Genomic DNA, 24982 nt, shown 5'->3' on the forward strand with positions numbered 1-24982 from the left:
CTGCTTCTCTGTTCAGGATTAGCCTGGAGAAACAGAATGAGAAGCCTTCTTCTCTGGTCCCCCCCTCCCTCTGCCTTCTGTAAACACATTACAAGAGCTGCAATCCAAACAGATAAATCAGCCTCCAATTCTGAATGTCAAACTTGGTTATTCCCTTTGTGCAACACTGAAATTAGCAACAATTCATACAGGGGAAAAGCAAAGCCAACCACACTTTACTGGGCATCATTAGCATTTCCAGTCCTGGCTTAATGCTGTGATCTCCTTAAATGTTTTATAATACTTTTTCTGCCAGGCTGGCGCTACCTGGGGATTTGTTGTTATTTAAAGGAGGGAATGGCTCTAAGCGCTTCTCTGTTCCAAGACAAGGGGCTCTGAATGCCAGTGCATCTAATGATGAGATTTCAGGAAAACTGATATTCACTGCAAATTGTCTTTGTTGCTTCCAATTCTGTCTTGAAGCCTTTGACTGTGTTTCTCTTTTAAAAAAAATATAATAAAAAAATGCTTCACAGTTTATAATTATATTTTACAGTTTCATTACAAATCTCATTTTAATTCTTTTTCAAACCTTTTCACTAGTCCTCTCACCACTTTCTCTTTAGAAAAGTCATTAAAGTCAGGATTGGAGATCATCCCATTTCCCCCAGTTTCAAGGATATTAATCAGTTTTATTGGTATTTCATTGTCATCTCCGCTTGAGTGTTCTGGGTATTTGCATAATTTGCAGTGCCACCCTCTTTCTAGAGACGGGAACATAACCGGCTCCATTTTCACTTTAATGCTATGGAGTCACATTAGATTTTGTTTTATTTTATTTTTGAGGACACAGTGACATCCGTTAGAACTGCAGCCTGAAAGGCAGGACTCCTGGGTTCAATTCACACCACTCACTGGCTATTTGACCTTTAGCAAATCAGTTTAGCTTTCAGTACCTTAATGAAGCTAGTGCAATAAGAATAATACTCCCTCTCCCCCTCCCAGACCAAGGGCCACCAAGAATCTTAACTAGTATTTAGCTATTTTCATTGTAAGCACAATGAGCAAGATTGATGTGTGATATGCATCTGTGCAGCACCTGGCACACTGGGCCGCAGTCCTCACATGCTATTCCTGGATGCACCCAGAACACCAAGAGTAAATAATAATTTGCAAGTAATTTGTGAATGATCTAAGTTTTGGATGTCACTGCACAGCAAAAGAGCGGCAATAACTGCCTCCTTAACACTGCAAGGCTTCTATATCTTCTTTTCTGTTCACCGATTACTCCTGAACCATGTTTGGTGAAAACTCCAATAGTATTCATGCTATTCAATTTCTACCAGGATTTTAAAAAAATAATAATAATTTCTAAGGATGTAGGTAAGTGAGTGGGTTCATTTTACACCCATGTCATTTCCTATTCTTAACACTGAGATTTTTTTCCCCAGCTCCGTTTAAGATTTCAAAATGGAAGCATAACCAACATAGCTGACAAGGGCCAAATGTTGGATATAATACGATACCCAACATGCACTAAAATTCATTTAGTGGTTTTTACAGGCTAAGATTTAGGTAGCATCTTTGAGACCTGTGGAAAAGGTAACTTCATACCTTTATATGATTTTTTCAGAAGCACATTACAACCCAGCCAGTCCCACAAGTACTGCTCTGGGTTCCCTAGCTATACATGCAAAGCTTATGGGCATCAGCCTCTAGGATGGTTTAGACAGCGGTGGTTCTGCCTGGAATAGGCAGGATCCTTTATCATAATAGGGCTTCTTCAAACCTTTTTTTTTTTCTGGTCCTATGAAACATTTTCACACAGGTCACTGGAGTGGGCAAGGCACTTGGTTTTCAAGTTAGTGCAAAATTCAATAGCAATGATAAATACTGAGGCCAGAAAGGAGCATGGCTGTACATCCAGTCTGATGCCAGGTGATCCAGATGAGTAAGTTTTCATCCAGTTCTTTGGTTGTGACTTAAAATCCATCTCATCATGCTTGGTCCCTCCGATTTACTCTCTCCTCCACACTAAAGCTTAGTGCCTGCCCAGCGCTACTCTGACAAAGAGCACAAAAGTAGAAGGTCCACTCCTGGAGCAGGACCAAATGCCTATTGGTGCGATATGCAAGCTAGTGAGCGATAGACTGTGGCTACCGCATACCTAACACTTGTTAGCGGATGCTGTGCACCACATTTCTTTCAGAGGAAAGCACACCATCAGCCTGCCCCAAGCAGTACGGAGAGCACAGGAGCTGAAGAATTGGAACAGACTAAATAATGGGTCCCATCTGCAGGAAGAAAATGAAATTTGCCCTCATGTTACTGAAAAGTTGCACTTGATGCTCACTGCACATTATATGGAAAAGGTCAGTGAAACACAACAAACACAAGGAGCCAAGCTGGCAAAAGCAATAAATAGTGACAGCAGCCCTTGTCTAATTCTTCAGAGCCTCTCTTGCTTTGCTCCAGTACTAGCAATTTCACTTTCCACGGAGCAGCAAAGGCTGGAGATAAACAGCTTTGCTCCAATGGGAGGAAGAGCATGAATGTAGCTTCCCAGGGCTACTTGGCAAATCCCAGCAGTTGAATTCAGGGCAATTAAGATTTTCAACTGGGCAGGGGATTGTAAATGGAAGTGATAGGAAGATTTCTGCCTCCTCATCCTACCTAATTTTGCTTTGCTTTCATAGGGGTGGCATCCCTTTGCCTAAAATGATGGCCTGCAGAGACATGAGGCAGCTTCACAGGTGATATCTGATATCAGGCAAGCTATGGTCCTGGTATGGGGCAGGTAAGAGTCAAACCAGCTACAATGCTCCCACACAACCAATCCATAAATTCCCTTCAGTGTCTTCCTCACAACCTTCCTGCTCCCTTTTTAAAACAGCTTAAGTGAATGCAGGACTGTTGAATGGTGCCAGATGACCAGCACCTGAGATTGAAACCCCCAGCTCACCCACAGAACAGTGCAGCTCATGCAGCAGCAATGCATGCTACACCTGATGCTACTACAAGTGATGGGCCACCTGCTTGAGAGATCCCTTTGGGAGGGGTGGGGGGGGGAATGTAATGTTTGGGGCCTGTCATCTTTTTCTTCTTCCTGCAGAGACTGCTAGCAGTTGGGGAAATGCTGTTACGTGAGGATGTGAGGGCAGGAAGTTAAGTGTTCTCTAAAGTATTATAGCCAAGTATATTTCCGAGGAATCCTGTACGTTAAGATTGTGGGGAGCATTTTTTGGAAGAGATCTAATAAAGGAACATTTCAGGAGACCTGCACTGGCTGAAACAGATTTGGTATCTAATGCACCCAAAAGCTCGGAGTTGCTGTCAGGGCCTTACCATCTGCAATGAAGTGCTCAGGAACATGAAGAGTCACCTTCACCGTTAGTGGGCAGGACAGCTGAGTGCCGCATACCATGGCCAGGATGCAGGAGCTGATTGTGATAAGAGTCAGAGCCGTCTTGTTCACAGGACTCTTCACAGAACCTGGAACAAATATATACATAGGTTATATACATAGAGCCTGATGTCAGGAGCCTCGTAGGGTTATTTAGTCCAACCCCTTGCTGAAGGCAAGACTGTCCCCCAAATAAACCATCCCAGCCAAGTATATAGGATTCCAGGAAAGTACAGCTGGCAGGGACAAAATGCTTCACAATCTCAAAAGGATTCTGCCTTTTCAAAACCCTTCTAAGGGAGGGAAACATCTTCACACAAGGACTTAAGGCGCAGGATAAATAAGTGACTCACCCCAAAAATCACACTGAAAGCCAGTGGCTGAAGTAGAAAGCAAAATCTTGATTGCCCCATGCAACTGCCTATTGATCATGCTGCCTTCTCATCCATTTGGCTCAGCATCTCCCATCCCTTCCATTGGGGGTAACATCTATCAGCTCATAATGTGGTTGTGAGGCTAAATTAATCAGAAACTTAAAAGGTTAAGCAAGTGAAAAGTATTAGATTTAATTGCAAAGCAGCCTCAGCTAAGTACATCTCCTGGAGAAGGGCAGTGCAGTTCAGAGCAAACCATGTTTAAGAAAATCAGTTTGAAGAACAATTTGAAGAATTCAGGTTGAAGAACATTTCAAGGGTCCACCTGAGTTTTTTTTCATTCATTCATTTTCTTTAAAGATTAATTCAGAGTCTAAGTGTCTCAGGCCACTGGGGCCAGCCCAGTTCTAAAGCCCATCTGTTTTAAGTGTGATTTTTTCAAATGTGGCTGGTGACTCTATATGTTTCAATCTTCCAGTGCTCAACTTAAGAAAACTTAAGGGACCTAATTTTTAGTAGTGATTTCTAAAGACTTTTTTAAAAATCTGGTTTTTTGAAGTGCCTGGAGCCCCAAAACTGAGTGCCCTACACCCAGGTCACCAGTCATTTTCTAATCTTTCAACCTAAACTTTCATAACAACCTACAAAATCAATTTTCTTCAAACTTTTCTTGCTTGGCTGATTGTATTGAGTCTTGTTGAGTCTTAATAATAATAGTAATAATAAGAAGAAGACCAGGTCTGAAGGCTGCCTGTATTGTGCTATCATTAACTACATGCAGTATCACAAGAACTCTATCTTTGTACAAATATTTCAGTTGCACTAATTAGCAAGTGCTATCTCCTAATTGTTAATATTGATACAATTTTAGACATTTAAAAGTGACTGCAGTCAACAACAAAACAAGCTGTGCAAACAAACCAGAGTCAAAACAAGCATAAGACACTCCAAGCAGAATGCTCTTTTGCCAGTCACAGAAGCTTGTAACATCCCTCAAAGCACAGCTTGCAAAGGGCTTTCTTGCTTGTGTTAGCTCAAATATTTTCTGACATTAGGAAGACAGCCTTCAGTGCAGGCCGATTCAACTCTAAAGGCTCCCCATCCTACCCTGACACCAGAGCGATGTGTGGGTCATACCAGGCCTTCCTTCTTCAATCTCTGAGGGGCATCTGACTAACATCACGGATGATCGAATGCTGGCACCTCAGAAATAATTCAGTAGACACGGGGCCTTTGAAGCTAAGGAGCTCCCTCATCCACAGCTACCAAGAACAGTGTTCTGCTGTTGGACTCGGAACATAATCCCTCAGCTTCAGCAAGGTTTGTTTGATGGTTTTTTTAGCAAAGGGAATCAAATGAAAAAAGAACTTGATCAGCAGCAGCTCTGCACAGAATGGCACTGGGAACAGAATTCACCGAGAAACCCTGCTCCATCACATGACATTATGGAAACCAAATTAGACCAGTGCTCATTCATATTTCACATTTGCATTTCACCAAGTAGCTATACTATATAAAGAAAGGAAATAGAAACTGTAAGTTAAGATGGAGAACTGTCTCATGGGATCCAACAGCTCCCATTCAGCACAAGTCAGCGGTAGCATCTGGTGGCTGCACCATGGAAAGAGACTGTGGTCCTCACCCATGGCCCACTAAGCAGGTATCCACTACCCAGAACTGCATCATCACAACTGACATACACAGGCTGTAACCTGAAAAATCAAGGCATTCATGGGCCATTGATAATAAATTACCCTCTCCCCCACAGACAGGGCAGGGTGGGTTGGGTACAGATATCCGCACTGCTGTTGTTTGTGCTGCATCTCCTCTTAGTTAAAAGACTTTACTCCCCAGGTGTACCTATTTTAATACTTTGCATCAGCACTAAAATGTACTTAAAACTAGTGAAAGATGCACTGCCTTTAGCAAAAGAAACCCTTCTCTGACACTGGGGAATCAGCTCCATGCCACGGGAGTACAGTTTCCGGAGTATGAAAACGCATAAGACAGAACACGGACCTGCAATTAATGGGAGCCACCACTGAATGATCTATATGGGTTCAAGAGTGACTGCTGAATTCTCATCAGGTCTGATCGCATCCTTCTCTGAACTCCGAGCAGGCATATTTATTTACTTCTGGAACTCAATCTATCCCCCCCAATCCCCCCAACCGTCGCCCCCAATCTCATCAGCAAACTGAGATTTAAAATGCATTCATTTGAAAATTGATCAGGAAAGACATCCAGCAGGTTAGCACTCCTGCACTTTGCCTTATAATTTGATCATTTCTGCTACTAGATATATTGGCAGTGGAGCAAGAAAGTCACATTTGAGCTGGATCCAGAACACAAACAACATTTTCAATTAAAAGGAACAGTTGCACCAAAGAAAAAAAGTCTGAGGGATGAAGGGACTCACAGACTAGGTAAGTGTGGTTGTTGGTTAGTCTATAATGTGAAAATCTATCCTGCCTTCTACTTGACTTCAGACTAGCATGGTTAATTGTGTCTCTTGTGTCTGGCTGACATACAGTGCTTAAGAGGAGGTGCTGACTTGCTGAACAGCTCCCTCAAGAACCAAAGAGATTGGAGATGAGAGAAAAGAATTATTTGTACAGCACTTTCCAAATTCCTTGTGTCCATAAAGTGTTGCACACACAATCCTCCCTCCAAAATACTCAATTAGCCCTATTCACACCTTTGTCACTGATTTCCTGTATGACTTTGTCCACTTTGCTGTGTTCCTTTTCCCTTCCCACTTATTATCAGGCTCTGTACGCGTGCGTGTGCATGACTGTGTGTGCATGTGTATGTGGTGCATGGTACCATACTCTTCCTCTCAATTGGGGCCTACCAGAAGGCAAAAATATGAACAAACTGGTAATGGGAACATTCTGATTCATAACAGCCTTGACAGCCCCTATTTTCCTCATTATAAACTGACATTCATTCCAAGATCTTAAAGCTCTTTCCAGAAGTTAAACTTCAGGTCCCTTTTGCATTAGACAAGGGTAATCACCATTTTGCAATGAAAATGAGTCACAAATATGATGACTTGTCAAACACCATGCAGAGAGTCAGTGACAGAGATGGAAAGTGAACTCAGGGTCCCTTCTCCCCATCCTGCCTTAAGCCCTTAAGACCAAACTCCACCCCCCCCCAAAAAAAACAAAAAACAAAACAACCCCCCGCCAAAAAAAACAACCCACAAATGGTGCAAAATACTGAAAAGCTTTTACATCTGAGCTCACTAAAGATAGGGACAGATATGTGAGTGCAGGGTGATTTACTGCTACTCTCATAAATGAGGATGACAGCCCCCTACCCCAACACCATTTCACTGTTCATTTTCATCACATGCATCTAATTATTGACTTCCAGTACTGCAAACATATTTCACAAAGTGCTGGCAAGCAGGGAGCTCTGATCAATGGATGATGGGGCTCATGTTGGAAAAGAGACTGGATTTCCAGTTCAGCCTTTTATAGCTCCTGGCCAGTTTGCTGCCAGGGTCTGAGAGACACCGCTGGAGATGGCAGATCCCTCCCTCATCATTTAAACACAGGGACATTTCTCTTCTTTTCCATCCCAGAGCCTGCTCTTCAGACCACTAAGGATTCAGCATAAGTCTTCTTGCATTGTGTTTAAACGCCCATCTGGAAACAAATGGCTTTGTGCCAGACCCCTAAAAACACAGAGAAATGCATGCTTTACAACCCATTGCTAACTAAACAAATCTCAACAGGTTCTCAGGGGTTTCTCTGTCAGTGCTAAAGAAGGGAAACAGAAAGAACAATACTGTTCTGGCCCCAAGGGTACCCAAATCCAGCTCTCAGCAGGTATTCCAGTAACTGCCAGGACTAATTGAATTGCCTTGTTAAGCCTACTTAGGCTGGCGACCCAAGCTTTGCTGCTCTGAACCCTTTGCTCTCCACTCCCCCCACCTCCTGTAAAGTCCTGGACTCCCACTGAGATATTTGCACAACACTTTGCAAACCCAAGTAAACTGAGTGACTGACACCATGGCTGATATTTTAAGGTCATGAAGAGTGGGAATGAAAATCCCTGGGGGAATAAGGCTGAGGGTTGGGCAGCATAAGGTCTGAGAGGGAGGGTGTGTGTGGGCATGGGGAAATCCTCCCAGAGGAAATGGCTCCTGCCCTCTAAGAGTTCGAATGGACCTTTCCTGCCTGTCCCAAGTTAGGGGCAGAGAACAATCTGTATCCCAGTCTCACAGTCCAGCCCTAGATCCTACCGTGCTCTGATGACAGGAAAGCACATTCCTTCATCCTCTTCACAGAGCTATTTACTTCCCTTGAAAGCTCAGTCAACTACTCTGGCTACAGAAGTAAGGGGAATAGCCAAGGCTGGCAGCATGTGGCCTAAAGGCCAGATCTGGCCCACAGAGTCGCAGGATCTGACCTATGCAGCTGGAGGCCTTTGACTGTGCCCACAATCATGCCAGGGCAAGCCAGCAAGCAGCTGAGTCACTGCTACTTCTCCCCCCACCTTGCCTCCCACCCTGGCTGCAGCATGGGCGCAGCTTCCAGGCAGTGGGAAGCTCAGCCAGGGCTCCAGCTGCATTTGCATTGCAGCCAGGAGGCAGGGGTAGGGGGTGCAGCACGGACATGGTTTGCTGCTGCCCAGCCCCAGCACAGCTCCCCACTGGCTGGAAGCTGCACTCACTCCCCAGCCAGGGAGCCCGAGGCTGGGAGAAGCAGCAGAGGTGAAGGAGCAGCTCCAAGCTGCCAGGCCCTGGTGCGGTTGCGAAGAGAATCCCCTGCTGCTGATGTGTTACCGAAGTCACCCAGCCTGCTTTGGACCAGGGCCAGGTTGTCAAAGCTCTTCCTACTCCCCCTCCACCTGTCCCCTTGCTTGTGCATGGCTGAGGCAAGGAGCAAACAGCTCCTACTCTGATCGGAGCAGTAGGGACATACTTTGAGAAGAGGAATGAAGAGGGAATTGCATCCTTGCATGGCTAAGGGGAAAATGGAAGGCAAATACCTCCCCCTTGAGCATACATGCAGCAGCCAGTGCTGGGAGGGTAGCTGGAAGGGGCATATTCAGATATGTGAAGTCAGGGGAAGAGCAGTGTATGCAGTACTTTGGAGGGCTCTCCATCCCACTGTCTTCCATTCACACTCCTGCAGTCAGCCAGACCCCAGAGTAGGCAAGAAGAAATCGAACCCCACCCTCCCCCACCTTTCCCCTAAAAGACAGCTAGCAGGTGAGGCCAGAGAAGTTTGCTTCAGTAATCCCAATCAATATGAATAAAAAAATCAATGACTCCACAGGAGAAACGCCTTGCCTACAGCCCACCTTGGCTGATGTATCTCAGAGCTTGGCAAACCCCTATTTTGTTTGACTGCTTGAAGGCGGGGGGTGGGAGGGGGAGTTACCATCTGAAATGTTAGATTTTCTGGGAAGGGGGGTTAAACAAAATGGAAATAGATTTTAAGACAAAACATTTTGAATTGAAAAATTGAGATGTTCCATTTAAAAACTGTCAAAACAAATCACTCTTCAGGATTTTCTTTTTCCTTTTTATTTTCCCCCTTGGCCCAATCAGTTCAGGAAGTTTAATGTGAATTCATGAACTATTCCAACCATCCAAATGTGCATTTTGAGACACAAAGGGGAAGTTCAGTCTTAAAACAATTGCCACAGCTCTAGTCTCAGGTAGGTAGGAAGATGTAGGGCCACGTTTGGCAGCCAAGCCTGATCGAATCCATAGAGAAGCAGGGCTGGAAGGGGATTCTGAAGGTCATCTAGTCCAACCCCCTGTCTGAGGCAGGATCATCCCTATCCAAGCCATCCCGTACAAATCACTGTCTAACCTATTACTAAAATGACAGAGTCAACCTTGTCACACAACCACAAGGTATATATAGCACCCTAACCTGCCACAGGTAAAGTAGGAGGACAACAGCAGTGTCCTGATGCTACTAAGGTTGTGAAAATACACTTGAGAAATCCACAGAACAGGGCCGCACCCCTGCACTACAGAGAAAAGCAACCTGTACCCCCCACCTCCGACACACACAGTCCATACCAATCTGACCACAGGGTAAAATTCCTCCCTGACCCCAAATGCGGTGATTAGTCTGACCCAGAGTGGAAGGATAAGACCCTCTAGCTAGGAACCTCCAGGTTTTAGTCACAGCAGGAGCACTGGCACATCTCAGCCAAAAATCTCTGACCATGGCTATACTCAACATCTAAATCTTCTGAGGAAGTGGGGGGAAAAAAGAAACAACCTGACATATAGGCACCAAGAAGGTTAAAAACAAAACAAAACACCTTTCCAGACCCATGTAGCATCTAGCAAAGCCCCAAAGCATGGGCAATACCCATAGTATTGCATAGGTATACCTACTCCTAAGCAATTCCTATCCAACATCATCTTGAATACCTTCAATGATGGAGATTGCGCCGCTCCCCTAGGCAGTCTATTCCACTGCTTCATTGCTCTAACAGTGAAGATGTTTTTTTCTTGCTACAGCTTCAAGCCACTGACCTGTATCCTGCTGTGCAGCAAGACAGAGAAGGTATTCTCCCCCTCTTCTTTATATAAGCCCTACAGATATTTGAAGACTGCTATTATGTCCTCTTAAGTGCCTTTTCAGCAAGCTGAAAAGCCTGTTTCCTTGCACCTCTCTTCCTATGACTTGGAAGAGGTATCAGGAATTAGAATGGGCATCAGAAACTCCTGAGCTCTGGCCCTTATCCCATCAAAAACTTCAAATGACTTGGGCAAATTACTTTGCAGCCCTGTGCCTCAGTTGAAAACCTGTAAAATGGGAGCTAATGTGTTACGAGGGGTTATGATCTGACAGAGATGCATGCGGCTTGGTGGAATCAACCAGTGTAATCTGTCTGAGCTGATCTGGTTAGGGATGCACCGTAGTCAGACTGGAACCACAGCCTGATGTCCTTCATGTCCCCATTTAAATATTTTCAACTACAACGTTTCATCAACTTAGCTTTTCCTTGGTATGGCAGAGAAGAATCAGAGGGGAGAAAGAGCTGTGCACGGGGAAGGAAGACGAAAACAGGAGATGAAGTGGTAAGGAAGGGAACACGGGAACCATGAGCAGGTGAATAGGAGGATGGAATGGAGTCCTACTAAATAGAAGGAAGCGAGAAACCTCTTCTCCTGACCTCATATTCCCAGGAGACAACCAAGGAAAGTGAAAATAAAAAAGCAAACCAATCAGTTATAGAGTTCAAAACTGTATCAGAGTTTCTTCCTGCTCATGATCTAATTAACTACACTTTAATTAAGACTGGAAGACAAAAGAAGTTCAAAAATAAAAACTCTCCTTAGAAGTCTCTGTCCCTAACCATGCAAGCAACCACTGCTGTGGGCAAAGAGCCCCTGCCACCATTTGCCTTTGTGCTTATATATTTATTTATTTTACACAGGTGCCAATTAGCTTTGCTCTGGCTTGCCTGAGCCCCTCTATGGAGTCAAGAAACAGCTTGCAAAGCACCAAATTCCCCTAAAGATTTTGCACCTGCTGCAAGATGAAGATAAATTCAAAGCCACCAGTGTAAACACTCTGCAAACAGACACATTAAATACACCATGTCTCATCTGAAATATCATTTCCTCATCCTGCTAATTACTGCTGCTTTGGTTGCCTCTCTCTCCCCACAACCCCAACCCACCAAAAGGGCAAAAAAACCTCTGAGCTTGTCTCTCTGGCACTGAGAGCACTGCCTAAGTCAAAAAGGTAGGCACCAAACACATATGGATTTACAAGAAACGCAAATACCCTGCGCTTGCGGTAATATGATGTTTCTAAATCAGGCTCGTAAATACATGCTTGGGAGATTAGTCTATAAAAAAATAAACTTTAATTACTCCATCTTTATCAGCACATATCCCATAGCATTAGCCATATGTGAGTGTTAAGCACCAAGTGCTTTGCAATTTCCCTCCCCACAGATAATAGTATAATACATAGTGTTTCAAGGCTATTCAAATATTAAAATGTATTTCTGCCTCCCGAGAAAGATGGGGATATAGAAATCCACCTCAAGTAACATCATGAGCCTGAACTGCTTAGCAACACATAACAAATCCAGCAGAGCACGCATCACTGTGTTGCACACACAGGCACCTGCTGCTGAGAAAACAGCAATTCTAGCATAAGGGAATTACGTTGCATCTCAGTGCGGCAGCAATAAAATGCAACCACTTTTGGGGTGAAGGCCAGGCAGACTTAGACAGAGTTCTGTTGCAACTGAAATGGTGACACCACCCTGGTGACTTGACCATATAGGAGGACTGCTTCCAAAGCGCTTGAATGCCCCATGCAGCCGAGTTCACTGCCTCTAATTATCCCTCTTTATGTCCCAGCAGAGACTCGTTAATACACTACAACAGCATTTCTAGGACACTCACACAGAGAAACATCTCAAGGTGTTTTACAAGCAGGAGATCATGTTAAATCAAATCAAATACCAATTAAAGATTAGCAGTGGCGCTGGATTGCTGCTCTCACTGTAGAGCATTGCTCACTGGGAGGGAAGAACCCTGCCTAATGGCTGCTGGCTAGCCGGCTCCTGCTCACTCCCCAGGACGTCTTCACCCTTGCAGAGCCCCTGTCCAACTGGGCAATCCACTGGTACTTGGACAGGGCAAAAGCCAACCATTCCTCCCCTTACCTCAGTAGCTAGATCACCTCCTTCTCCTTCCCACAGACCTGACCAGCGCTCACACTCCATCTTCCCAGAGGTGTAGACCAACCCTGAGCCAATCTCTTAGGACCTGGACAGTTCTTTTTCAGCCTTGATCTGAATTCATGCAGGGATAGCCTGCTTTAAGTCTGTTCCCGCCTGCCTTCCCATCCATCCTGAGCCAAGTGGATGGATGCCGCAAGCAGACCCTCTTTACCCAAGTTCCAACCAAGTGCGCGCCGTCCCTTCTAAATCAATGCCCCAGCCAGGTGCTGCTGCAGGTGCAGGACAGCAGACAGTGGGGAAGGAGCATCATGCACTAAGTCCCGTGACTCGCATCCATGTCTTGGAGAAGGAAAAGTTTACAATCCCTATGAGACACTGTGCCTCTGCTTTTCTTCCCCATCTTCCTTTCCACCATCTTCTCCCTTGAGCACACCTTCTCATCTCCTCCCAAGCACCTTAGGTAAGTCCAACAACCCCACCTAGGATTTGAATCTGGATTCAAGTTTCCTGCCCTTGCCACATATTTCAGTGTTGTTTGGACCTGAGGTTTGGTCCCAAGTCTAACTCTAGTGTACCCGTACAGGCTTTTCTCAGTAGCAGAATGGATTGGACTTGTTTCTATCTGCCTCAGCATTTGAATCAGCACTATGGCCCTACAGCTGGTTTTCTCTCCCCTCATCAGCCAACCTTCCATCACAAAGACCGTTCCCTTCATATCTCATTGAGCAGCTCTGGGGGGAAGAAGACAAAATGGAGAAAGAATGAGACGGGAAGGACTGGATGTGTTTTTGCTTATCAGGAGTTTGAGATGCTTAAGGGTGCAGCTAACAAGACTGGTAACATTAACATGTACAAATAACATCTATCTGTCAACACTTCCTACATTATGGCTTGGGCTATTTTAACTTGTGTTCACGGAAGGGGTTATCGTGTTGGATGGAGGCTGGAGAAGATACCACAAAAAGGATCCCATCAGCTACTGAAGAAGGATCAGACATGCTTCTCTGTACCTGATTAAGGCTCCTCAAGTGATAATTCACACCAGAGGTCAGGGATTGAGCCAGCCAAACTCCTTCACTGTGCAGCCTGCACGTTCCATTCAGCTTGAAGTCTTTGTTAATCTGTTCCTAATAACCCGAATCTCAGCGGGTTATATCGTTTTGGTCAGTGCCCAGTACATTAAATAAATATCTTTACTTAGTAAAATTTCAAGTACTGCTTCTCCCTCCCCCCTTCCCCTCCCCATCTCCCAGAATTCACTTATTTGAAATATGGTGCCTGCAATTTGCAGGGAGATATTATGCAGATGAGTTTGACTTGTGACAAGAATGAGAATGGGAGAGGAAGAAAAGAGAGGAAAATAAATGGCAGGCTGGGCTAACGAATGGAAAAAGCAAAAGGAGGAGAAGTTAAACCTGGTTAAAATTACAACCATGTCATGACAGGGAGCCTGCAGAGGTAACAGTTACATCCTAATCTCTTATACCGGTATCATGCTATAGCAATTGTTACATCTGCCTACATCCTGCCTGTGACAGGAAACCTCAGGAATTGGACAAATGCTGTCTGAAGGTGATGCCGAACATCAAGGTTAGGGACCGACTTTACACATAAACCGGTTTAAGTGATCAGCAACTGGTTTAAACCTATGACAGAACAGGTGTTCAGTGCACATAAACCAGTTTGAAAATGGCTGAAACTGGTTTGAGATAAACCTGGGTAGTATCAGACTTAACTGATTTGGCTCAAACCGGTTTGTGCAATGTCTGTCCCAGACCCCTTCCTGGTTTAAGTTAAACCAGTCCCCCAGCATCCCAGATGCTTTGCAACCCTGAGCGGGGCTCTGCTTTCTGCTCCAGGCCAGCAGGGCTGGCCCTTCCCCTCTGCTCCCTGGCTGGAGCTCTGGCAGAGACTGCAGGTACAGCGGCATCTGCCTGGCTTCCCCTGCTCACCTTCCCCCACCCACCACTCTCTGCTCAAGCAGGGATTCCCCCCTCCCCTCTGCCTTACAGAGACACCTCTCAGCACTAGCTAGCAGACCACATGCTGGCTACGGTCTGTGCTATGGGAGACGGATCAAAGGCAGATGGGACAGCGTTGGCCTAGGACTTTTTGGAGCTAATCAACAGGTAGTTGGTAATGTCCCCCTGCTCCTTCCTTGGAAAATGCTGTTTAAGAAGAGCTTGAACTAATGAGAGAGGCTTTTGCTTTGGTGGATGGGCTGATAAATGCTAACAACTCCCTGTGTAACTCCCTGCTGTGTAACTAAATCCTCTGTTATCAATAGTGGTGGGGGGACAGGACCCACCCTAATCAGAGTGTCCTCCCGGGATTTGGCCACGCTTCCCCCAGCTGAGCACTGTAGAAGGGACGGGAGGGCTGCTCTAATGCCCCTCTGTTTCTAGCCTGAGCCACTGCAGGCATATGCCTGAATTTCTTCAGTCCAGAGGGGATGTCTGCGTGGTTACAAAGTGGTTCAACCTAGCCAGGTTAAACTAAACTGGTAAGACAATCAATTTAGGCTCAGGCTTTTTTAATGTCTGTCCCTATCCCAAAGCACTAGGCATTCAGGCACGGTAGAGGCAGCTGCAGCAGACGTTTCCTTCGCACGAGACCACGCCAGAAGGAAGAGGACTCGGTGAGGCTGTCAGAGTGGAGGACAGAGATAGCTGGTGATAGGGAGCAACCTGCCTATCATCTCCATGCACTCATAAGCCAGAAGGGACTCTGAGGTCCCAGTGATTCTTCCCATCTCAAAGTAAGGACAGTATGGCAACCAGCGAATCCTGAGGAGACTGGCCTTACAAGGCACTGAAGAGTAGGTACTGGCTGATTTGCTGTCAAGTCCAGCAATCAAAGCTGCTGCAGCAACACTAACTCTCTATGCACAGGCAGGGTTGGAACTGACTGAACTAGCTGAATTCCCCCCTTATCTGCAGTGAGACTCAACTCCAATTAGTTTAGTCAGCAAAAAGCCCTGTATGCCTCTGCCTGCACATGGGCCCAGACTTTCATGTTGAGTGTTGAGAGCTTGTTCTTTTGGAGCCAGACTTAGTGAAGGCATGGCTTTTACTTCACTGGGCTATTCATGGCCCAAGAGCTTTTTACTGTCTGAATAATTTATCAGGAAGACATAGGAAGTCCCAATCAGCACAGGGTTCTCTCCACATGCGAAAAACAAGCAGCACAAGCGGCATTGCCTATTCTGGAGTTCAGCTGTGTCCTGTGACTTCTGAGTGTGAAGTGCCAGCATCCCACACCTCTTTCCCAAACAGCCATTCACAGAGTCCACTCCACGAACACCACTGTGAACACAGGGGTCAGAGTAGCAGGTATTGACCATGTTTCCTGTCACCCAAGCTATCGCCAACTGAAAATGGTAAATGGGATTTTCATTAGACTGGACAAATTCACTCAGGAAGCACTGCCCAAATGCATTCCATCATAATAAGTGGGACACTGTCAACTTGATCACATATTAGAAAAAAAGTCCCTACGCCTGTGTTACTAAAACCACCTTGGTGCATTCGACTGGAAAGAATATTCATGAATCCAATTTCTCTTTTGCTAGTTATGCTATTTACTTTTTTTGCATTCTCTTGGCATGGACAATTAAAATCAATGGAGTCAGTTTTGCTTTCATGTTCTCTGCACTGAAACAGTAGAGATGCAGTCGCATCAGGGAAATGGTTACATGCTTAAAAGAAAGACTTTGCACTGGAATTTTCTTTCATACAAATCAATGGAAACTCTTCTCTTGGAATTAACGTTTGAAATTATAACACAAAAACAAACAAACAAACCCAAAACCACTCCTCCAAACCCTGTATTTATAAAACAAACATATTGACTCAAATGTGAATCGAGAACTTCCTTTTTAGGGCAGAAGACACTTTCCATTCTGAGTATAACTTAAATCTTGTCCCAAGGGAAAATTGTAATTGCTCTCTATAAAATGTAGTCTGGAAAGTGAAAGGGCAATCAGAGAAGTCACTTGAATTTAGAAGTTTGCAAACGAATTGGGGCAGATGTCAAAGTGTTGGAGAGCTCAATTAGAACATGGCACAGAAAGTTGTGTGGGTCCCATCTGGACTCCAAGACTACACCCTGACTCCATATGCCCCACTATAACTGATTGGGCACTACCAATAGGATTGTGCCTCAAGGCAAACTAAATTTACCATTGCTGTAATATCTTGGCACCTCACATTCAAAGATTTCATTTTCAAAACACATAGGCAAGGCAGGGGGGCCTTAGCTCAATATTTGAGAGACAGATCAGAGGGCCTTTTGGTCACGATGGTAAAGGTCAAAAGTGAACCCAGGTCTCCTTAGTCATAGACCAACCATTTAAGCACAGGATTGTATTTCCTCTCTTGAGCACTCTGGCAGCTGTTCTACTGTGGCTGAGCAGATGTTGCCCAAGCTTAGGACTTGGAAAGCTGGACTTCTAGTTCAAGCTCTGTCACTGGTTTGTTGGGTGACTTCAGGAAAGTCACTTCACCTCTGTGCCTGTTTCCCCACCTATAAAATGGGAAGAATGCACATAAACGTGCTATATAAGAGATGAGTATTATTATTATTAGTGTGTAGGTGTGACATATGTCACTTTACATTTCCTCCTCCTTCTCTCTGCTACAGCAAGAAGACTGATTGATTAGTCAAGGACTTGCTGACCAAGCAAGTTGATGCGCATGCCTATTTTCAAAGCACCAAACCTCACACCCCCTCTGCTTGCATCTAACAGCGTATTTACATTATATTGGCTGCAAAACAAGAGGCTTGTTACCATGCGGAGGGCGACAGCAGAGCGATTAGTGAAATTTGTTACCCACATGCTCCCAACAAAATTAAATTAAAAGTGCCGCTTTGCTGTCAAGATAAGGGCCAAGCCAGAGAGATAATTTTTCACTCTCAAACACTCAATTACTCGGTGAGGCTGTATCAGATACAATCAAAAAAAGCACTGCCTCCAGGAACAGATGTAAAAGCTGTTATCTCTATCGCAGTCCGAGGGAAGTTAAAAAGGCTACTAGTATAGCTGCAGCATGGCTGGCCTAATTGTGACACCCAGGCAGAGACGCAGTGAACTCCCCTCTGATTTCATCGTCTTCTGCTTAATGCCCATCTCCCCATAATGGCTCCACGCTCCACTTTCCAATATTCTGCAGCCATTTCCTCTCTCCCGTGCGCGCGCACGTGTGCACACACACACGTCAGGCCTGCCCTAGAAAAGCTCTGCCTCAGGTAGCTATCCCAGCTCACCTATCCAGGCAAACCTTAATGCAGACACACCTACCAGCAGCATGAGAGTGGCAATGCCAACACCATTTATACCAGTTCCATGAGCAAAATAAGCTTGACTGGCAAAAGCATGTTCTGTATGTCTAAGCTAATGTTTTTGCCAGTGTAATAAAATAGCTGCAAAATGCTCTTCTCTCAATGACTTTGCTATTCCAGCAGTGGACTATAATGTAGATCTGCCTGCATAAGTGCTGCCCAACTATAAGAAGGAACAGCAAAGGTGGAAGGCAGCTCTCAAACTCGATGGTGTAAGTATCTGTGGGTTTTCCATCCATTCCAAAACAGTTTTTTGCCTTGACACTACTCAGATTTTACAGGACTTGGATATCTTGCAGGGCCCTGGCTGCTCTTTACATTGTTTATGAGCGTTCTGTCTTGTCCAGCTTAAAGCATCAGAGAGTCCGATGCTCCCCAGGGGAGATGCCCTCAGCCCAGTGATGTCCGTCTGTGTAGTCTGTAAAACACTTTGGGCTAAATGCTACTGCAAGGCAAGGGAAGACCACCTTCAAGCGCTGACAGAGTAGCTACCTCCATTCACGTTGCCAGCTGGGGAGTCCCACCTCGTGCTGGTCAGACTACGTAAACAGGGAGCAGTGCCCGAGTATCAAACTCGTCCCTTTGAGGAAGAGATGCTGCTGAAGAATTTGGGGTCTTTGAAAAGTGTCTCTGGGTCTGCACCTTCTTGGCTCTCCAGTTCAGGTAACAAAATGCTACCTGCTCTCTCCAGCTTAGGGCTCCAGGGCTGGCCCACAGAGCAAGTATCATGTTCTAAATATGTTCTTAGTTCAGAATCAAAGTTAAAGGGGAAACTAGATCCCTTTGCTCGACGACTCCCATGGAAATGTTCTGCCCTGAGCAGCAGGACCAGTGCTGCCAACTCAGGACTCTCCGCAGCTGCAAGGCTATTTTCCGGTTGCCTGCAAGACCAGAAAGATATGCAGAACTCAGATGAAGATGGGAGGGAAGGGTGAGGGGACTGAAATGAGTCATCAATAGTCCTTTCGCCATCTCTCCTCATCCGACATCCACTGTGAAAGCTAAATTACATAAAAGGAATTTAGAGCCCTGTTGTCGGTGATATGGGACAGCCCCAATACTGCTTACTGTGAAGCCTGTGCAAGCATGCAAATACCTCTGTGCATGTATCCACGTTGGATGTAAATTAGGAACTCAGGAATCCCCATGCTGGATCAGACCCCTGGGCCATGTAGCCCAGCATCTCGTATTTGACACTGCCCAGCACCTGCTGCTTTGTGGGAAGGCACCCAGCGGTAGGTGGTTCTAGGATTACCTGCTCCCAGGGAATCTAGTTTTTGTAACAACAATTATCAGAGACTGGCTGATGCTTTTGAATAAATGGCTGCATGAGAAGTATCAGTCAAAGCAGCAGAGTTCAGCATGGAGGGCAAATGAGAGCGAGAAGGGGAGAAATAATTCACTGAGTTGTTGTGTGTGCTGGGGGTGGGGGGAGACCTACCAAGCATAGTTGAAAAAGAGGAGAACAGGAGAGACTGATTATCCCCTCTTGCTAGTGTAAGCAACAAAAATGACATGTTTGCTTTATCTCCTTTTGTCTCCTATTTGATTCCTGACAGGCGGCTCCTTTAGTTTGAAGCCTGCTGCTGTCAGAGAGGTGAGCTGAACTGGAGAGCAAAGAAGGTGCAGGCCCAGAGACACAATTTAAATACACCAAATTCTCCAGCAGCGTCTCCGCCTCAAAGGGCCGTGTTTGATACTCGGTGACATGCTTTCTTTCCGCTGCTCCCTGTTTACTTAGCCCTGACGTTTCTGCGGGTTTCAGAGGAGAAGGAAGGGAGAATGCTACCCAAATTTCATTCCACGTTTCAGTTAGTTCCCCATGAAATAATAAGTGTCTGTTGCCTCCGGAGACAGGAGAGGATCAAAGGGAAGTTTCCTCATATGTAACAGATTCCGAATACCTAATTTTCCCTTATAAAAGGCCTTGTTTTAAACACCAAATACAGAAGCAGATCAAAGCCCAGTTTCTCATTTCTCTAACAGCCCTCAGAAGGCTCTGCCAGCCAGCAAGACACGCGCGCGCATGCACACACATGCAGAGGTTGCTGCAAATACACGGCAGATAATTGGGCTCCGCTAATTTGTCTAAAACATTGCTGCATACTATACAGACAACTGGGCATCTCATATGCCTAGACTGCCACCCAAAGAACAGGTTGCAGGTTGAGTCCCCTTCTACCCCACTTCTGTACCTGAAGCCATCATCCCCCAAGGTCCACAGCCCCCAAAGACGAAAGCTGAGTGGACTGGGATGTCCTTATCTCAGCAAGGCAGCATTAGAACTTATCAGCGGACCCAAATCCCCAAGGTCTTAATTAGGCCATAATGGGAAGACTGCGGTGTTTTATGAGGCAGTAATGTGTCTCCTGAGAGGCCAAAGGATGACTAGGCTGTGTGTGTTATCCCGATGAGGGAGCCAGATTATTGTGGCTGGGAAGACGGTGCTTGGACATAAGTGATGCAAACAAATAGCAGTGCATTCCCCCTCTTCTCCCACCACCCCATCCCACTTTTAAAAGGCAAACAGAAGAGATTCAGGGAGCTACTGATGCTCTGCTCTTGTAGGGTAGGGGGGCCAGGGAAAAGGATGCTGGCACAAGCAGATGTTTATTCATGGTGGGGTTCATGGGGAGTGTGTACTCAAAAGCAAAATGTCTCGTTAAATAATTTGCATGCTAACAGAGAGGTGAGCTATTCAGTTCACCAAGGCTATTTCCCCTCTTCAGGTGCCATCACAGCCCTCATCAAGTCATCATTATAGCAATAATAATAATACTTTGCACTTATATTCAATGTCACGGGTCTGATTTCATCAGAGAGTTTCCAGGAAGATTATGAATTTAACTCCTGAGAGGCAGACACAAATCCCCTCCACGTTGTAGTTGGGGGGGGGGGGGGGAATACAAACAGGGATCCATGGCTCAATCCCAGGACATGTCACATGTCTACCACTCTAGTTGGACGCAGCGATAGGCACAGGGGTTCAGCACCTCTGAAAGCCAGTCCTCAGGTGCCTCCAAGTGGCTGCTCCAAACAGCCACGGCTGCAAGATGGAGAGGAACACAATGGAGGAGAGGAATGCATAGAGATCTCTGAGGGAGGATGGCTTAGGTGGGAGTCGGGCAATTCAAGACCTGTTCTGGGCCCCAATCACAGATTCTTGCAACAGAAGAGACCCAACACTTTAGCCCCTCTCCGCTTCCAATCCAAATGGGTCCAGGCCCCGCTGTGACACTAATTAAATTTAATCCACACTCTGAGCTCCTTTCATGACCAGATACTAGAGAAGGGCAAGTGAATTTGTTTCACTTCCATGTCTACAGAAGAGCCGCTCAGGAAGGCCAAAGCAAAAGCAGGACAGGGTGAAACCTTTTTCTGTCTCACCATTCACTTTCCAAGAGACTCATTAGATGCACTAGGCCTATTTCAAACAGCACAAACCACAACATAACCAGAAGATCCTGCTCCCTACCTTTTCCACCTCCAAGTTTCAAGAAGCCCAACACAGCTCTGAAATCTCAGCCTTTTTTTTTAAAGGTATTTGGAGGACGATACAAGCAAGCAGAAATGCTCAGAGCAGTTAGACCAAGTCAGAACTGCAAGCTGAATTGTATTTCACTTGGCAGGTGGGAAGAAGGGCTTGGGATGAAGCCAACTGAGAGCTAAAGGCAGCTGTTCTCAAGAGCAAGGTGGGGCAGAGATAGGGAGCAGAGGAGCATGGAGTAAAGGTGGATTTTGTTTTGTTGTATGGAACAAAACCAAATACTTAGTGGGAGAGAGCATGGTAACGGGGGTTGTAGGTGGTAGCCATGTTGGTCTAAGGACATAGGCAGGCAAGGTTTTTTGGGTGGATGTGATATCTTTTATTAGACCAACTAAATTTAGTTGGAACCTGATAATAAAGGATTCTAAAACCTCCCATGATGGGCAGCTGTGGAGGCGGATTCACATCTCCGAAACACTGATAGTTCTCTTTAAGTGAATTTAGCGCTGGGAAAAGGTGTGTAGATTGACAGCCATAAAAACAGGAGCCTAATTCATACCCACAGAAGTGACAGAAGCAGCCCAAGCTCCCCACAGCACCCTGCCAGCCCTCAGCCAATGGCAGTGAGCAAGTGTGTTTCTTTCTGTGGCCCATCCAATCCTTAGTCCTAACCAGGGGGGCTGCCAAGGGGAGTACAGGTAATTGCAGCAGTGGGTCTAGATGGATTTTTAAATGGATTTTCAAAAAAGAAATACATACTTATCACTACAGTATCCTAATATAGTACCCAATGAAGAGAAGCAGTTAATATCTGCCTTAGGCCTGGCCCAATCAGATTCCTGATACCAGCACCCTATAAGTCGTCCATCCTGGTCTGTGGTTAATAAAGGACAGTTTATTTGAGGATGCATCTGATTTTCTGCTTTATAAATCTTTCAGAACCCTAAACTTGAAGCCTGGCTTGATGGTGAGAACAAGATTCTTCATGCTTGCCTTTGGAAGGGTGTCACGGGAGTCAAAATCAAGTATCTTCTGCTGCCTCCTGCTCCACAGAAACTCTGTGCAGCTTCCAATAAACACGGCATGCTAAATGATCCTAGCTCTTGATAAGCGTTTCCCTGAACAAGGAGGCTCTGAGATGATGGACGCACCACTAATGGCTTAGCAAAGCCCTGGTAGAATGGCAAATGGGACTGGATGATGTGTAGGGGGTTGGCATGGGCTGTGTCCCACTGGTGGGTTAGGAGATGGAACTCGACATGGTGCACGAGTGCTATGGCTTTCTTGTCAGGACCCAAGGATGGAGAGTTGTGTCAGTTCACCCTGCAGATGAGGAATGCATAAATAGTCATGGATACCAGGTCTTCATTTGAAAGGAACAAAGCCTTTTGCCTAGCAATCAGTGGAAATCTGCACATACAGTAGCTGCTACACAATTCTCAGGTTCAGCAGTAGGTTAAGGCTAGCCCACAGGCATCATACAAGCATGCACATGCCCTACCACAAGGATGAGTTGATGGTTGTTACTAGACTCTTCAGGACATCTACTGAATACATCACTGATGTGGTCTGACAGAGAGCACACAATTCGGAGATGAGAGAGAGGAGACTCCTGAAGCATTACGCAGTCTGCACTCCTGACCAATGTAGATTTATCTGCAACTCTGTTTTCTATCCAGACTAGTTTTAATCAAACAGTGATTCTTTCACCCCTCCTCAACAGGTCACTCTGAAGTCAGACCTCGTTGGTAGGAATTTCACCTTTCTCAACAGTTCCCTGTGCATCCCTTCCTGCATCATACTTGAGTCACTTCAAGATGAGCAAAACGTATGGCCATCTCACTAACCTGTCTTGACCAAAGCACAAAAGAAAAACCATGTAACTTATCATTTAAAGGACAATCCAGACAAAAGTGGTAGCCATTGTGCATATTATAATTAACAAATCACACCCAGTGAGAATTTGTCATCCTTTCACCCATGATCTGCAACACTTCATTAAAATGGTCTATGCCACCTCATTAATGGCTTCTGCAAAATCTGGCATCAGAAGAGAAATCACCATGAAGATCTCTCGCTGTGCCTAATGATTATCTCATTGCACCTACAATGACACAAAGCCATTGTGAAATCAATATTAGAACATCATTGCAACAATTAGCTCTATCTGACTATGCAACCTTCTCTATTGGAATTATGACCCTGTCCAATTATAGATCTTTGTTTTAGTGGTAATTATAATTTTTGCGCTGTAACTTACCGCTAAGCTAGTGCTTTCTGTACATGAGGGAGCTAAGAGTCAATGAAATGATAATGGAAAATTCTTTCCAGAAAGTCATTCAAGGCAAAGTTTTGCCATACTCCAGGAAAAAGCAGCCAGGGTCTTTAAACACAGAGCTTCATTTATACATTTATTTAACAAATAGAAAGGGTTAACAGAGAAATAGCCAAAACCAGGAACAGCTCAATGGAATCGGAGAAGCAAGGGGTCAACTACTCCCATTAGAGCATCTAGTCTAGATCCCCAGCTGCCACTGCCACTTTTCCGAGAAGCAACAGGTAGAAGTAAATGCTGCCACTATCCTGCTCATATAGGACATTTCAGACCTCGGCTTCTGAACCATGACTGTACACATGGATGGGGGAAGAGGGTGTCAAAGTTCTGCAAGCCAAGGAAGCCCATTAGACTACCACAGTTATGGCATTTTAGTACCTGTAAGCAAAGGATAGTGGCAGGCCAGGTTGGATCAAATGGCACTGCAGGCCAGATCCACCCCACAGCCTGCAGGTCCCTGACACTTGCTTTAGAGTCTAACACCATTTTCAGTGCTTGGCAATCTGTCACCCAGTTGCCTTATGCGTTCCATTCATCATGACCTACAAGCTGAACAACACTGAACTAGCTCATGGGTGTGTTTTTCAAAAGAACCTAGAGTGACTTCAAAGCCAGAGTCCTGTTTTGACAAGTGATTCACTGGCTGTGGACAGCTGCAACTTTAAACCACGTAAAGATGAAGATAGATTTGCTGCTTGAAATCACACATCAGCTACAGCGTGTTATGCCACTACTGTACCAGAATAAGGCAGAGGTTACACTTAAGACTTGATTAATCTGTTAACCATGTGTAAAATAGTACTCCAACCACAGGTTCAGGCAATTAGTGGCATGACAAAATGGGAAACTGGCTGCAAAATGATTCCATAACATGTGTAATATTTTTGTGGTTGGTTTCCATTGCACCTTGAACTGAATGTTGCAGGGTTCCTGCCATTAAGCCTGATGGAGGTTGCATAGTGAGGCTTGGTTGACAGCTCCCCTGTATATGTGGCACAGCCCTGAAAGGGGCTACATCCTGCTGTTATCAGTAAGTAAAGTAGATCTCATCACTTAGGCTGGGTTGCCAAGTCACAGGGAGCCGCAAGGCTCTCCGCAACCCAGCAGGTTAACTGCCTTGGCCTACAGCTCCCAGAGAACTGCCGCGCAATACACTTGACACATCCTGGCCACAGGGACCCTGGGACTGGGGAGAGGTTCCCTGATCCCAGGGACCATGAGTGCTGGACCTTAAAAAAAATACATGTGCAGCTGAGCTGCACACCAGACTTTCTGACATCCCAGTGCATGGGACTCTGAAACTGTCCCCAGTGCAGTCCTGGAGCTGGGACCCACGATCATCTGCTTGTCGGTCCTGGCTCCGGTGTGGTCCT

General features: G+C 45.5%; 1 protein-coding gene across 6 annotated transcripts in view; it reads right to left on the reverse strand.

The window, feature by feature from the left end:
* Positions 1–24982, reverse strand: part of ASTN2 (astrotactin 2) — a 598926-nt gene that overhangs the window by 360299 nt on the left and 213645 nt on the right. For all 6 annotated transcript variants that reach the window (XM_059715568.1, XM_059715571.1, XM_059715569.1 and 3 more), the window contains one exon: positions 3325–3471. In XM_059715568.1, the coding sequence (XP_059571551.1) occupies positions 3325–3471 (147 nt within the window). The remainder of the gene's footprint in view (positions 1–3324; positions 3472–24982) is intronic.

This window comes from Alligator mississippiensis, chromosome 12 (genome assembly GCF_030867095.1).
Source record: "Alligator mississippiensis isolate rAllMis1 chromosome 12, rAllMis1, whole genome shotgun sequence".
In the NCBI taxonomy this organism is placed as follows: Eukaryota; Metazoa; Chordata; order Crocodylia; family Alligatoridae; genus Alligator; species Alligator mississippiensis.